The sequence below is a fragment of the Phocoena phocoena genome, chromosome 12 (genome assembly GCF_963924675.1).
Source record: "Phocoena phocoena chromosome 12, mPhoPho1.1, whole genome shotgun sequence".
Taxonomy (NCBI): domain Eukaryota; kingdom Metazoa; phylum Chordata; class Mammalia; order Artiodactyla; family Phocoenidae; genus Phocoena; species Phocoena phocoena.
Window position 1 is genome coordinate 11,735,843 of NC_089230.1, and position 14,002 is coordinate 11,749,844.

The 14,002-nt window shown below is 48.6% G+C and overlaps 1 protein-coding gene across 2 annotated transcripts in view; it reads right to left on the minus strand.

Annotated features, from left to right (window-relative positions):
• The window catches only part of TIAM2 (TIAM Rac1 associated GEF 2), a 357,519-nt gene that overhangs the window by 7,084 nt on the left and 336,433 nt on the right, over window positions 1-14,002 (minus strand). For both annotated transcript variants that reach the window (XM_065888960.1, XM_065888961.1), the window contains 5 exons: window positions 9,147-9,326; window positions 6,474-6,542; window positions 5,810-5,935; window positions 4,864-4,972; window positions 1,057-1,236 (listed from right to left, as the gene is read on the minus strand). In XM_065888960.1, coding sequence (XP_065745032.1) covers window positions 1,057-1,236; window positions 4,864-4,972; window positions 5,810-5,935; window positions 6,474-6,542; window positions 9,147-9,326 — 664 coding nt within the window. The remainder of the gene's footprint in view (window positions 1-1,056; window positions 1,237-4,863; window positions 4,973-5,809; window positions 5,936-6,473; window positions 6,543-9,146; window positions 9,327-14,002) is intronic.

A 14,002-nucleotide genomic window follows, 5' to 3' on the forward strand; every position in this document is an offset into this window, starting at 1 on the left:
TCATCCAAGGCAAAAAGAAAATTTCAAGTCACCTCCAAATTCACTATTTTTCATACTTTGTTCTTCTGATTTGGTATTTTAATTCAGTCTGGAGGGATGCTGGGAAGGCAGTTTTTTAACAGACCCCTTTTAAAGATCATCTTAATGCAAAGTGAACTATTCACACAGTATTTGAATGCTAATCATAATTTGTATCATTTATGTATAAGCTTTAACTTTCATACAAAAAAATCATCCTCATTACTTATGATACAAAAGTATGCTTGTCACAGAAAAACAGCTAGTTTCAGTTACACTCTTCTTGGTGTTTGCTATTCAGTAATACTAATATTTATTAATAAGTTTCCCTCTCCACGTGCTTTATTACAGGTACCGTAACTGGACCTCCTAGCTTTGACACGTGGAGAACACATCACTCTTTCTCTGCAATCCAAACAGCAGCTCTTTAACGGATACTCTGTGTGTATCTGACAGCAGCTCTTTAACGGATACTCTATGTGTATCTGACAAATTTGTATCTTAGGCCAATAATTTCTGAGGTTACAAAAGAAGACACCTCCGCGTCAGCCGTAAAAAGCTTCACGGGTCCTCGGGTGTTGGTTTCAGAGTCAGACTCTGCTCAGAGCCGTCCACAAGGTGGAGCCTCACACAACATATTTGATCAGCCGTACTTGGGCAGCAAACAACACAAAACTTCAAAGTTGTAGGAAAAAAGGCCGGGGTTTTGGTCCTGGCAGCACTGTTTGTTTGTTAACCACGTAACCTGAAGTAGTTTATTTCAACTCACTGAGCTTAAATTATCTTCTCTGAAAAATGAAAATGGAAACACCCTTCCAGAGGCTATTCCAGTGAGAGAATTTTTGCCAAAGTATTTTGCCCACCTTACAGGGATGGCCATACTACCTAGCTATTTTCACATACTGAAATGGTACCTACGGTTAACAATCACAGTACTGACAAAGGTTCCAGAATGTGAAAGCAAGCAGGGAAGAGGGGAGCTCGTGGGCCTGGGGGGCGGCAGCCGTCACATCGCGGCCTGGGCCCCTCGCTTCTTACCTGTCAGGTGGTAATGCTCTTCGCTCTCGTGGTCTGTCAGGGACACGAGCTCCTTGAGCAGCAGTGGGTACTTGAGCACCCTCTGAACGGGCTTGATGAGGTAAGACTCCAGCGTGGAGGAGTGCTGCTTGGTGGGGTTCCGGGCGTCCAGAAAAGCCTTGAAGGCTTTATCAGTTTTAGCTACAAGCAGATGCATTAAAAGACCCTTAGAAGAGCACAGGAGGATGAATTAAATTCTACTTCATTTAGGTTTTAATGGAATTACAGATGATCCACTTCTACAGTCCTCCTAATGACATCCTTCAAGAAAAACCCAGATGCACCCACGGGTCAACTGCCCGGCTGTCAGGGTGGATTCAGCACCGCTGCTCTGTGATGAATCCCATGAGAGCTTAAGGGGGCTTACCAGGCTGCCAGAAGAGTCCCAGCCACACACTAAAGAGGAACGTGGAGTCAAAATGCAGGGGTGTCTGACTTTAAAGGCACATTCACACGCATACCCATGAGAGAGATTGGTATAGGTGCCGAAAAAGTGAGTTTCAAACGATTCATAAAGCCACAAAACAGTGTATCCAAACCCTATGCCATACCCCCCAAAAGATTCATAGAACAAAACAAACCAGTATTTTTTTTTCACGGACCTAGCACAAATTGTTTCTTATTCTATACACTTGAGGGCTATCTGAAGCAGGCTTTTTTTTCCTTTAAAAATAAGTTGATAAGCACTGCAGCCTCCACACCTCTACAGTTCCAAGCAATCTAAACCTTCCACCAGATTCAGACCCCTCTGGGCAGTGAAAACCACCCCTCTGTTCCATGTCACGAAGGTACACAGACGAACCCAAGTGCTTTCAGTTTTGAGGGTGCCAGTGGACACCCCAGCTGTTGCTTTGGATTCCACCTGCTGGCACTGGTTGACCAGCTGTTGGAATTCAGCCAATTTGGATGAAAACAAATCTTTATTTGGGGTTTTGTACAAAGGTAAAATGTAACTTGTAGGAGATGCAGTACCATTCTGAATGTGGCTACTACACAAAGTGGATGGTGAGATGATCATCTTTGTGGCAAAGAAGGAACTGAGCAAACCATTGGTATGCTTTTAATTTACTACACTGTCGATAAGAAGGTGTTCATGGGAGGAAACTAGTTCTTTCTGGTTTAAAGAACAAGAGGAGACAGACTGGGCTCTGTCTTGTTGGCCTGAAGCACTCCAAGACTTCCCTTTTTCAACTTGAGCCTGTTCTAGGATTTAAACCAAATGGCAGAACTGCATCAGTGGACCTGGCTAAACACTGTCGGTGTCTGGATGAAGCCTACACTCCCTCCACGACAGTACAGAGAGGCCATTCCCCAGTTCTGAAAAAGAAACACGAAGAGCAAACTCCGGATTCTTTATGGCAATGCCATCAAGGAGCGTCTGATGACAGACAGAAAGGGCTTGGAATGTAGCTCGGCTCCTACTTCCCTGCTGACACAACTAAAAAAGTTCCAATGCAGAATCCCCTCCAACACTCGCCATCGTCACGCAGGACAGCCCTGATTCACTGGGCAAATCGTAACGGGAGTGAACTACACGAGGCCAACCTTAACTGTGAAGAAGGCGTTCAAGTCCTGGGGAAGTCATTTCCTATCCTGGGAATTTGTAACAGTTTAAGCTTCAGTAGGTTCAGATCCTACTTCCAGGTACACGTGAGAAAACGCGGGTAGCCTGGCGAGCTTCCCTGGAGACGGTTCAGGGGACCTTAAATAGGATTACATATATTTTCATAAGACGCCTTCCACTGTAGGACCCATGCAGGACAGGAGCAACCCCTGGGGACCTGTATTTGTTTGATGTTCTCCGTGCAGGTTGAATTACTGCTGCTCGTGACCTTGAGCTTAAAGGCCTCCTCTCATCTCTGCCCCAGAAATGAGAATTCCAAAGAATGGGATAGAAAGATATCTTCTGAAAGAGACAAATCCGAGAATTCTAATCTCATACCTAAAGAGGTGTGTGATGACTGAAAGAAGCCTTTGGTAATAACAAAACCTCAGCTGAGCATTGCTAGTTTAGGGTGTGGTAAAAGAAATGGTCACATATTGAGGTCTGGGGAAGTCATTCTGGCCTATACACGAGTTAACTTTAATGTAACTAAAACAGCCTGTTCGTGGCCTTTCAAACATACACTGTACATCTGCTTTAATTATTAAAGAAAAGGGTGCATTGACCAGAAGTAAAGAATGTCCATGTTAAAATTAAAGATGAAATGCCTCCCTTCCTGGGACGCCAATGCTGGTCCTCCTTCCATGGTAAGAATTCCTTCCCAGGTGCCAAGGCCATGCTGACGGGCTGTGTACGTGCTGATCTGGTTTTCCTGAAATCTGGAAGGAATGTATCCCTGACTTGTTTGACGTTCTTTGTTCTGACAAGACATGAAACTGTGCTGACAGCCCTGCTTCTCCAGAGCAGATCCTCAGAGGATCGGAGAAGCTGTCTTCTGGGCAGCACTCCTCAGTCTGGCTCAAATAAAACTCTTTTCTATTCCTATTATAGACAGTTTATTGATTATTTTTGTCAACAAGTTATTACAGGAATAGCTTAAACACTGGGTTGATGACAACAGTGATGGTGACTGTGGCACAAAAACTCCCTCCAACACTCCTACACCTGGAGAAGGTCACTGCTGCCATCCAATCTCTGACTGCGCCTCCCAGGACGGGCTGACTGGCCGGCCCGTCACTGAAAGCCCAGGCAGATCAACGTGTTGGCCACCTGCCCCCGAGGTGACCCGCTGCAAGTCGGCGGCCAAAGCTCAGGCATCTCGCCAGCTCCACAGAGTAACGTTTGCTGTTGACATGAAGGGGACGAGCAATGCAGGTGGGTCACCCAGGTCCACTTGGACTTCAGAAAGATAAAAATGTTCAATTAAGGTCAATAAGATAAGATGATAACAATGTGGAGAGACGAAAGGTACTTCAGTGACAGAATGTGGCCTGCGATAAGCGCCCGTTTCACCAAAGAGGCTTTAATTTTAGTTAACACACTTCTTGTGAGTTTGGTGGTTGCTGTTTGGTGGTGGTTCTTTGCAGTGGATCCTCGGGCTTAAGAAGAAGGTTAACAGGAAGGAAAGAGGGGACTTCCCTGGTGGCGCAGTGGTTAAGAATCCGCCTCACAATACAGAGCACACGGGTTCGAGCCCTGGTCCGGGAAGATCCCACATGCCGGGGAACAACTAAGCCCGTGCGCCACAACGACTGAGTCTGCGCGTCTGGAGCCCGTGAGCCACACCTACTGAAACCTGTCCTCCGCAACAAGAGAAGCCCCCGCTTGCCGCAACTAGACAGCCCGCGCACAGCAATGAAGACCCAACACAGCCAAAAATAAAAATAAATTAATTATTAATCTTAAAAAGAAAGAAAATGGCATACATTGCTTTCTACCCCCTCCAGCGGCTTATACGGTTGGTTAAACGTTTTCAGAGCAAGGCATTTGGTGAAAAAAGAATCCAGATGCAATGTAACAGCAAAGTGACACATGGCAGAGCAACATCTCTGCTGTTCGGTACACACGTTCACTGTCACCGGTACACTGAAATAAACTGAAAACTTCATGTGTGTCAACTTCAAGGCCAACATTGGAGCACAATCCATTAAAATGGCACTCATCCCTACTTGACGAATACAAATTTACTCTTTTTAAAATATATATATTTATTTGGCTGCACTGGGTCTTTAGTTGCAGCGCGCGGGAACTTCGTTGCTGCGTGTGGGGTTTTATTAACAATTACAATTTCAAAAGTATAGCTATAAAAGGTATGAGCAACTTACCCCTCTCTAGAACCTTCTGTACTTTAATATGATTAGCACAGAATCCGCTATAGAGTTTAAAGTGGTCCGCGTAATAAAGGAAAGAGCCTCCGAGGGAAAACAGTAGTTTCTAGAAGGAAAGAGGAAAAGTTACATCAGGCGTGGTTTAATCAGTGTCTGTCTGCTGGCTCTGGCATGGTGTCTGACCGCTTTGCTGTCTCCATGGCATTTGTCTTTCGGACACCAGAGCACCAATGCCTCGGGGAAGGCACTGACTAAAAGCAGCCCCGGGCGGCCCCATTTGCCCGGTAGGTGGAGAACAGCCCGGGCGTCCCTCTAGCACGGCTTCAGTTTGATTGAAAAGTTCAAGGACAAGCAGGCAAGTTCTATAAAAAATACATCTGACACAGTGGGATATAAATAATCTGAGAGGCTAATTAATAAAGCTGATTCTGCATTACTTGGGACGAATGATGCTTGCTATGTACTTTCTCGGTCCCCTTCTACTGCCTTCCGCCTGTCCTTCCCTGGAGGGACCTCTTGCCAGTCACCAATGGCCACACTGGAGACAGGGCTCCATAGAAGAGGAGGCTCTCTCAGAGCCAGTGAAAACCTAGGCTTTCCTCCCAGTGTCACACGACCACAGAGAGGCAGAATCGGATGCAGTAGGTGCTCTTGCCTCAGAAGCAGTCGCCCTACAGATCCTTCTGTAGAGCTGAGTAAGGCGCGTGCGTGTCAACAGCAGGCAGACTCCATAAAAGCTGTGCTGCCCAGACGTCTGAGTCGCAGAGCATCTACTCTAGGGAGAAACGGGGCCTTCTTTTACCACCTGCCAGAGGAAAGCCATGCAATGAGAGCGCTAAACTTACCTTTTTCAATAGTCAAGGGACAACACTTTCTCTTCAAAGGGAGAATTTTGCACTGTTCCCACCTATGTTTGCTTTAAACCTAAGTCTAAAATACTTACTCTGAACTGCGAGGGGGTTTCAAGTATGTTAAAGTCAGCTGATGCTGAAATCCCATCCTCCAGCGTCTCCAGAAATACCTTTTGAAATTCAAGCATCTCTGGCAAACTTCCAAAAAGTGACTCCATCTATGTACGTGAAGATGAGAATTTGAAAAGAGGGTGTTAGCGATGACGACCCAGATACCACTCTGAGTCCCAGATGCACAAATGAATCACAAGTCATCCACCAAGAAGGAGACAGAAGTGACGCCTTTAAAGAAGACGGCATATTCAGTAGGGGACATAGCTCATACACAGAGACTTGGACTGCCCCGGTCCCTGTAATACTAAAATAACTGGAAGTGGGTGTCAAGTTTTCAGAATTCAAACTGGGGGGAAAATGGAAAGAACTAATTACTGTGATTTAACATTAAAAAGTCATGTATTAAAAGGTAATTTGGGGGACACCTTCTACTACAAAAGAGGCATGGTCATTTATAACTCTTGCCACTGTGTTTCACGGGATGGAGGCCACATAAATGGCTTTGAAGGAGGCGACGCTTGGGTCTCTCTGAAGATCCCGAAGTCTCAAATGTTCTTTGCGGATCAGTAGATAAAATCTAGGTCTGCTAAAAGGCAAACTGAGACTAACCTATGGGTCAGCGGACGAAGGGAAGGTATTTACCTCATCCTGGGTAAGAAAGGGCTCACTTTGAAGTGGCTCCAAGTATAAGTCAAAGAGGCAGCTCAGATCCTGAAAGACAGAAGAGAGTCTTTAACCCTTAAGTCTCCAAAATACCCAAGCGTTTCCAGCAGCCCGGGCTGCAGCTCAGACTCGCATTAGGAACAATGAAGTTTATGTCTGGTTGAAACGCTTGGCCCTGCGAGTGGTGGTTCCCGCTCCGCTAATTCAGAGAGGTTAATTAACAACACAGTACGACCAGCATCTGGACTCCACATTTTTCTTTATAGCTCGATCACCTACTCTGCGTATTTGAATATCTTAGTGGCAGAACCAGGACCTTTCTTTCGGCTGCTGCAGCAGGAACCCTCATCTCCCTTCAGAGAAGTGAGTTCTGGCCAGGTACCTCTGTCAGGTGTGGCCACATCCGCTGGCCGACCTGGCTTCCTTCTCTGCCTCAAAGAGCAAGGCGACAGCTCCAGCGTGGACAGCTGAGCTGATGACGGACGGGACGAGATCCGGAGAGCTCTTCGGCTTTGGGGCTGACACGTGAGCAGAATTTCAAACTCCCATGCTCAAATGCAAGAAAACATTTCTGAAGATGACCAGTCGTCATGTTTACAGTCTAGGCCATCTTTGAATCTCCAGTAAACTGGGCTCCAACGGTACAGAATAGTGGGAGTTGACTGTATTTACAAAACTCTTTAGATAAAGGTTTTTTTTTAAATAATTTGAAGCCAAGATCAGGATATAGTTTAGTGATAGAAAAGATTTCTTTTTCTTGTTTCATTTATTCCAAAGAATTTTGAGTCCCAAACTATGAGAAGTAGGTGACTACGTCTGCCTCCTTTTACAATGGAGAAATCCAGCTCTGGAGAGCCTGGTCCAGCCAGAAGCCTCCACAGCCTTGTGGTGTAGGTCCTGAGAGCAAGTGGACAGGCCTGTGACACTGAGTGCTTCACAATCAAATCTGCCCTGGCCTTCCCGACCTCCCCAGGCCCCACGGCGGCCGCTGCAGAGCAGGGAGAGGTGAGAAGTCACCGAGTCTTATCTCAGGGAACACATGAATGCTGAAAACGCCAAGTCACGTGCAGAGGGTCCAGGTTACAAAACAAGTAAAAGTCCATGTTGAATGTCAGCAACAAAAAGAAATTAAAAAATGAAAAAGGGGTGTGTGTGTGAGTGAGTGAGTGAGAGAGAGAGAGAGAATCACCATAGGCACCAGGCACTGGTTATTTTGTCAGAGGCACAGGTGGGCTGTGGTCACTCCCTGAGCCGGTCACTGCCACCCAGGAGCAGTGACACACCGAGGGAGGCTGAGCCGCGGAGCCAGAGCCGCAACATGGGGGCCCCAAGGAGACAAAGGGCAGGGCTCTCGCAGAGAGAAGGGAGAGCCATCCTTTGTATGCACTTCGCCCAGAGCATCCATCTCAGTCCTAGACCAGCGTCACGATGCAGTGACCCTCCCGTTCAAAGTGGTCTGACAGTAAAATATAACGACAGCAGTGACAAAAATAAAAAGGGACTTGGATTCCGCTCTCAACTACGCCCTCGACCCTGCAGGTGAGAACACCACGGCCATCATCAAGCTGCCACAGCGCACAGAGCTGCTGGGCAAGGTCACTGTCGGAAGCCCCTGGATGTTCGCTTCATCTCCCCACATTCGATACAGGAAAAGACACAGTGGGAAATGAAATGGAACTGCCGTCTCTGCAGTTTTCCTTTCTCCCCTACGGGACCAAAAGAAAAGGCTATGGGTAATTCTCCTGGGCTGCCTGTGAATGAGGCTTTCGGCAAAGTTCAGATAAAATGACAGTGATGTTAATGAAAGGGGAAGCTCAGATAAGTCATGTGGAGAAAGAAGGTGAGAGCCGTGTGTGTGTGCGCGCATGCCGAGGCTTAATTCACGGACACAGTGTGTTAGAGCTAGAACAAGAACACCCCCGTCTCAGACCCCAGTTGAGGGGCTTGGAGGGAGCCGCCCAAGGCCACTGCAGCAGGTGAAGGCAAGGCCAGGCCTGGATTCTCAGCTCCCACACTGCTGCCAGCAATTGGCCGATGAGATGAGTTTAAAACCATTCCAAACCATCAGCAAATACTTAAAGCAAAAGACCTCTGTCTTCCCAGGCACCTGCATTTTTTGTAAAATGTTTTTCAAACTACTAACTGAAGCCTCTGAGATGAATAAACTCCCCGGGTGGTGAAAGGTTCGGCTGCTGCCCTGTGTGATGGCTGGGGACGCCTACGAGATGCGCGGCACCTCCACCGCGGGGCTCTGTCCTGCGCGGTGACCGCCTGCACTCCAAAGCCCGTTCCAGCAGCTGCTTGCAGACAAGCTGTTCCCTGGTTCCTCAACACCTAAAGTGATCTCCATTCCCCCTTTCCCTAAACCGGTACAGGTTCCCTTCCCACAGACTGCAAATGGCAAACCAGAACGTCTGTTTCCATAGTGAAAGCTACCTCAGTAACAAAACGACCGGGGAATCTAATTTTTGCAAGCCCTCTCAGCCCTTTCATCCTCTCGCCCTCCCCTTCAGCAACTCGCCACTTCAGGGAGCAGGCATCTCCCTCGTGAGTGGCAGGGTCCCCGGCAGATACCTGGAGACCCCTGCCAACATACATACAACTGGCTGTCACAGGAGGGGAGCAGGAAATTGTGACAGCATCTTCTGTTACCTTCACATAGGACTTCTCTGTGTCCATGAGCTCCTGGATGACTTTTCGGAGGCGACCTGCATCCGAGAGGTGGCGAGCCAGCGGCCTCGGAGGCGGGTCCTGACTCTCCCTTGGTCCTTCCATGCCGTTGGTCTGGGTGTCGTTATAACTCCTACAGAGCGCGGCGATCTGCTCAGCACTCTGGGAGGGAACAAGAGGCACAGGACGTTCTCCATCATTATCAACAGCCCACCAAAGACACAGGGGCGCTCTCTTTGCCCAGCGCCCTCTCAGGAGTCTCACGGGGCATTTATCTAGGGCATCCGGCTTCATTCATCTCAAACGACGCTGGCTACCATTCAAGGTTCTGGTCGTGAAGATATGAACTTACACTTGTTCAGTACTTACCCATGATGCTTTTTCGCTTTCATAGTAGCTGTCTGACAGATGCTTCTTTAGTGCTGAGACTAGAGAATAAGGCAGAGCTAACCCTCTGCAATATGGCTGAGGTTGCTCTAAAATCAAGGTCATGGCTCTGTGAGAGCACAGAGAGAGACAGACTCATCCAGTCCACTCTGTCCCCTCAAAGGCTGGCCTAACGGAGTTCAGTTCCCACACTAAACGGCCCTGAGAGACTCAGGACCGGGGCAGCAGGGCAGCAGTTTTAGGATGGCCTGACCACGAGGGCCTTAGATCTGCCCCTAAATCCAGCCCTGGAGCTCTGCAGCCTCAGGCCAAGTAGCAGCATTAGGAGTGAGGGTTTGAGCCGCTGCATGAGCTACGAATGGCGGTAGAGGGCAGGATGTGTAGGAAAGATAAGGTCCCCACGCCGAAGGGGTGCAGAGCCCGGGGAGCAGATGACACAGGAAGCCTGGAATGGCGGTAGAGGGCAGGATGTGTAGGAAAGATAAGGTCCCCACGCCGAAGGGGTGCAGAGCCCGGGGAGCAGATGACACAGGAAGCCTGGAATGGCGGTAGAGGGCAGGATGTGTAGGAAAGATAAGGTCCCCACGCCGAAGGGGTGCAGAGCCCGGGGAGCAGATGACACAGGAAGCCTGGTGAGGCTCCGTGGGAACCTTCGCGGAGGACGGAGACTTGAGCAGCTTCTTAGCGGGAAGCAGACGTGTCAGACCCAGGACGTGGGGGCACGGAGGGTTCTCATTCCAGGTAGTGGGAACAGAATCACACACGTTAAATGGCAAGAAGGAGCGGGAACGTCTGCGGGGATGAACAGCCTTCTGTGCAAGTTCCTGCTCAGACTTAAGCACGGCATGAAAAGCCTTCTCCAGGAGAACCATGTGTACACTTAAAGCTGATGCTTTAAGGTCTCAAATGTGCCTCCTGCTATGCGCCTCTACCTGCCTGGAGCATTATCAGATTACACTCAAAGTATCTTTTTTATTCCTCTTTCTTTCCATTCCTCCCACACACAAGCTCCAGCCCATCTTACCACCCAGCAGCCCGTAAGCCAGCCAAGGGCAGGGTCCTGCCTTTCTCTGTCGTCGCCCCCAAGTGCTCAGTGCCGAGTCCACCTCTGGTGCACCGACGTTATTTATTACTGAATAACAGAGCAGCTTAGTCCCGACACGAATGACCAATATCCATCCGTCTTTGGCAACTTTCTGTCCCTCAACTAAAACTCTCCTTTCTTCAGCTAGATGTCCCCATGCCTGATCTCCATCACGCTGTCTCGGGTCAAAAGCTGCACCAGTCAGAAGCTCCTCTTCATTCTCACGGAATTCATTTTCTTTGCTTGGATATTTCAGGATGCTTACAACTCACACAGCACGTTGGTCAACCTCAGTGGCCAACTTGTTACAAAAGCTGTCACTTGACACACCGAAGTGCCTCGAAGTAAAAGTAGGACACCTGCCCTCCCTTCTCCTCTCCTTCTCTGTTCTACGCCCCACCCGCCTTTCCTCAACACGGTGTCTTCATATGATGGGAACAGACAACACTGACACTTGGCATTGATGTTCTGGCTAGACTTTCAATTCAATCTGGTGGGAACCAATTGCTCTGCCTCCAAAGAAATAGAAACCAGCCCCTGCACAAGGATATAAGACTTGCCAAGAAACACCAAAGCGCAGCCTACGGCAGACTGGAAACCAACACGAGCCTGTGTGGAACAAACGAGAAATGTGACACACGTTAGACGAATGGGAGCGTCATGTTGGAACAGGCTGTCTGGAAGGCTTCAGTGAAGAGTGGATTGTAACTGGTCCTGGAAGGAGCGTGTACCAAGGGAGAACCATGGAATGAGCCAAAGGCAGCGGGGGGAGGGAGGTGGTGGTGGTGGAGGGATAAGCCCAGTAACATAAAGAGCCCAACTCAAGGCGGGGGGGTGAGAGCGGGGCCCCCGCAGGTGTCTACGATGAGAACTCCCAGACTGCTGGCCTATTTCATATAATTGCTTCTCCTGTATTTTGGCATTAATCTTGGTGCAAAAGTTAAATCAACCATGTAACAGATACTAAACCTCCAACTAGACACACAGACACATCTGAAGTGATTTACTTCTAAAACAGTTAAAGCATGTGTAAGCACTAATGATCCTGCTTAAGTACACATATTATCCCCTTGTTTTTATCCTTAACTATAGCACTAGCATATTGCTGGTAATGCCTATCAGAAGATGTTCATTCAGAGTAAACTTTCAAAGAACAAGAAAACAGACATGGGGCTTCCCTGGTGGTGCAGTGGTTAAGAATCTGCCTGCCAATGCAGGGGACACGGGTTCGAGCCCTGGTCCGGGAAGCTCCCACATGCCGCGGAGCAACTAAGGCTGTGCGCCACAACTACTGAGCCTGTGCTCTAGAGCCCGTGAGCCACAACTACTGAGCCTGCGCTCTACAGCCCGTGCTCCGCAACGAGGGAAGCCACTGCAGTGAGAAGCCCGCAATGAAGAGTAGCCCCTGCTCGCCGCAACTAGAGAAAGCCCGCGCGCAGCAACGAAGACCCAATGCAGCCAAAAATAAATATTAAATAATTTTAAAAAAGACAACAGACGTGGATCTTAAAGCACCAATTAGAATGCAACTTGACCTATCAGAATGTCTCATAACATGTTTGAAACAACCAAGTCTCATGATTCATTATTGAAGAAACTCCAAACTGTTCGGTTTTACCCTAGAAGCCTGATGGCACAGCAAAAGGCAACCAGAGCAGCGCAGCCAAAAGGTGGCTTTCCTTCTCTTCCAGGACATGAGCCTCGCGACGGAGCACAAGGGAACATCCCCAAACCAGCCCCAATTCTGTCCTCCTCTTCCTGCTTCCCATGAAGCAGGTGACTTCAAGCCAGGTCACACGTCTGCTCTCTGGGCGGGGCTATTAAAAAACACCCACAGCTGGACCAACTGAATCAGAATCTTTGGGGCCCCAGGTATGCTGCTGTGGGACTCACATGAGAACTACTGGTCTACCCATCAGTACAGCGAGCGTTCTGCCTGCGGTTTCTGGGAGGATCATGTTGTCCCCAGGGTCTGCACCACAGGATGGCCACGTAAGAGGTGTGTGGACTGAGCTCACGAGATAAGAGGAAACAGGCAGAATCACACCTGTGCGCCTGGTGTTCTGGGTGTGGCTTCACTCACGGTCCAACAGCCCAAGATAATAATACTGAGACTCTCCAACTTACTTATTTGAAATCTCTATACTGGTATTTGCAGCACAAGCTCAGACAATGCAATTCTGCAATCCTGAAAAACAACGGTTTCCAGGGCTGTAGAATCCAAATTAATCGCTCACATATACTGTGTAAAATAAGATCTGACAAAATGCACCATAAGTGAAGCGGCAGCTGGTGAGATGCAGCTTTGCCTTGCTGGGATGTCAAAAATCACACCTAACAATGCAGTGTTAAAATAACGAGATTTTAAAAATAAAGTATCTTGCCATTTTAGAAAATCAGAATTCATGTTGAGAACGCTTCTGGTAAGATTAAGTTGGAAAAGTAAATGTTAGCTGAGAGTTTCACGGCAAATGTACTTTTGAAGGTAGGGCTCATAATGAAGTGCTCAAGTGCTACAAAGTCACCGTAGCTGCCGTCTAGGGAAGGTGGTGAGGATTACCTGGGGTCCGACAGGACAGAGCCACTAAAAGGAGAAGGGTAATTATACCTATGTCTTTAGATTGCATCTGAAAGGGTCACTTGTTTGGTTATATTTCATTTCCTCCGTTCTTAGCAATGGTTGTAAAATTGAACTGCTAAAGGTAGAATTCTGGGTGTATCTGAGAAGCAGTTTCTAGGAACAGCGACTATTTCGGTTGGGCTCTTTTCACACGTACACGTGGTGATGGAGGTGAAAAGCACAGACAAGATTGAGAGGAACCGAGTTCCAGCCCTGGCCCCTGCCCACAGTCCTCCACGCGTGCTGGGCAAGACTCATTGCTGCACCTTCAATTTCCTTATTGATGAGACAGAGGAAGCATTACCTAGTCCATCAGGTAACCCCTCAAATTGCCATTTGGACCACGGAGAAAGGGAAACTTGGATTTGTTGAGCACTTGCTGTATACGAGACAAACCCAGGGGGCGGTGTTCTCCTAGAACTATCAGGCATTCGGTCCTGACGATGCAACCGGCTGAGACTACAGGTGCCGAGTGCGAAGGCTGCATCTGATGGCACGGTGCCAACCACTCCCTGGGTATCTGGCAGAGCACGGGCAAAACAGGCTTGCTTCTCCGGCTGCCTCTGCCCACAGCGCCGTCAGGGCTCTCCCGGCCCCAGGAGAATCCAGACACACCCCAGGCGTGCCCGGGATGCAGCCAGCGGCCTCTGGAGGCCATCTCTGCTCAGGGAAGCAAAGGCAGCTCCCCACATCTGCACACCACTGTGACTTCTGTTAGGCTAATCCCCGCTCCCCTCCATCCCCAGG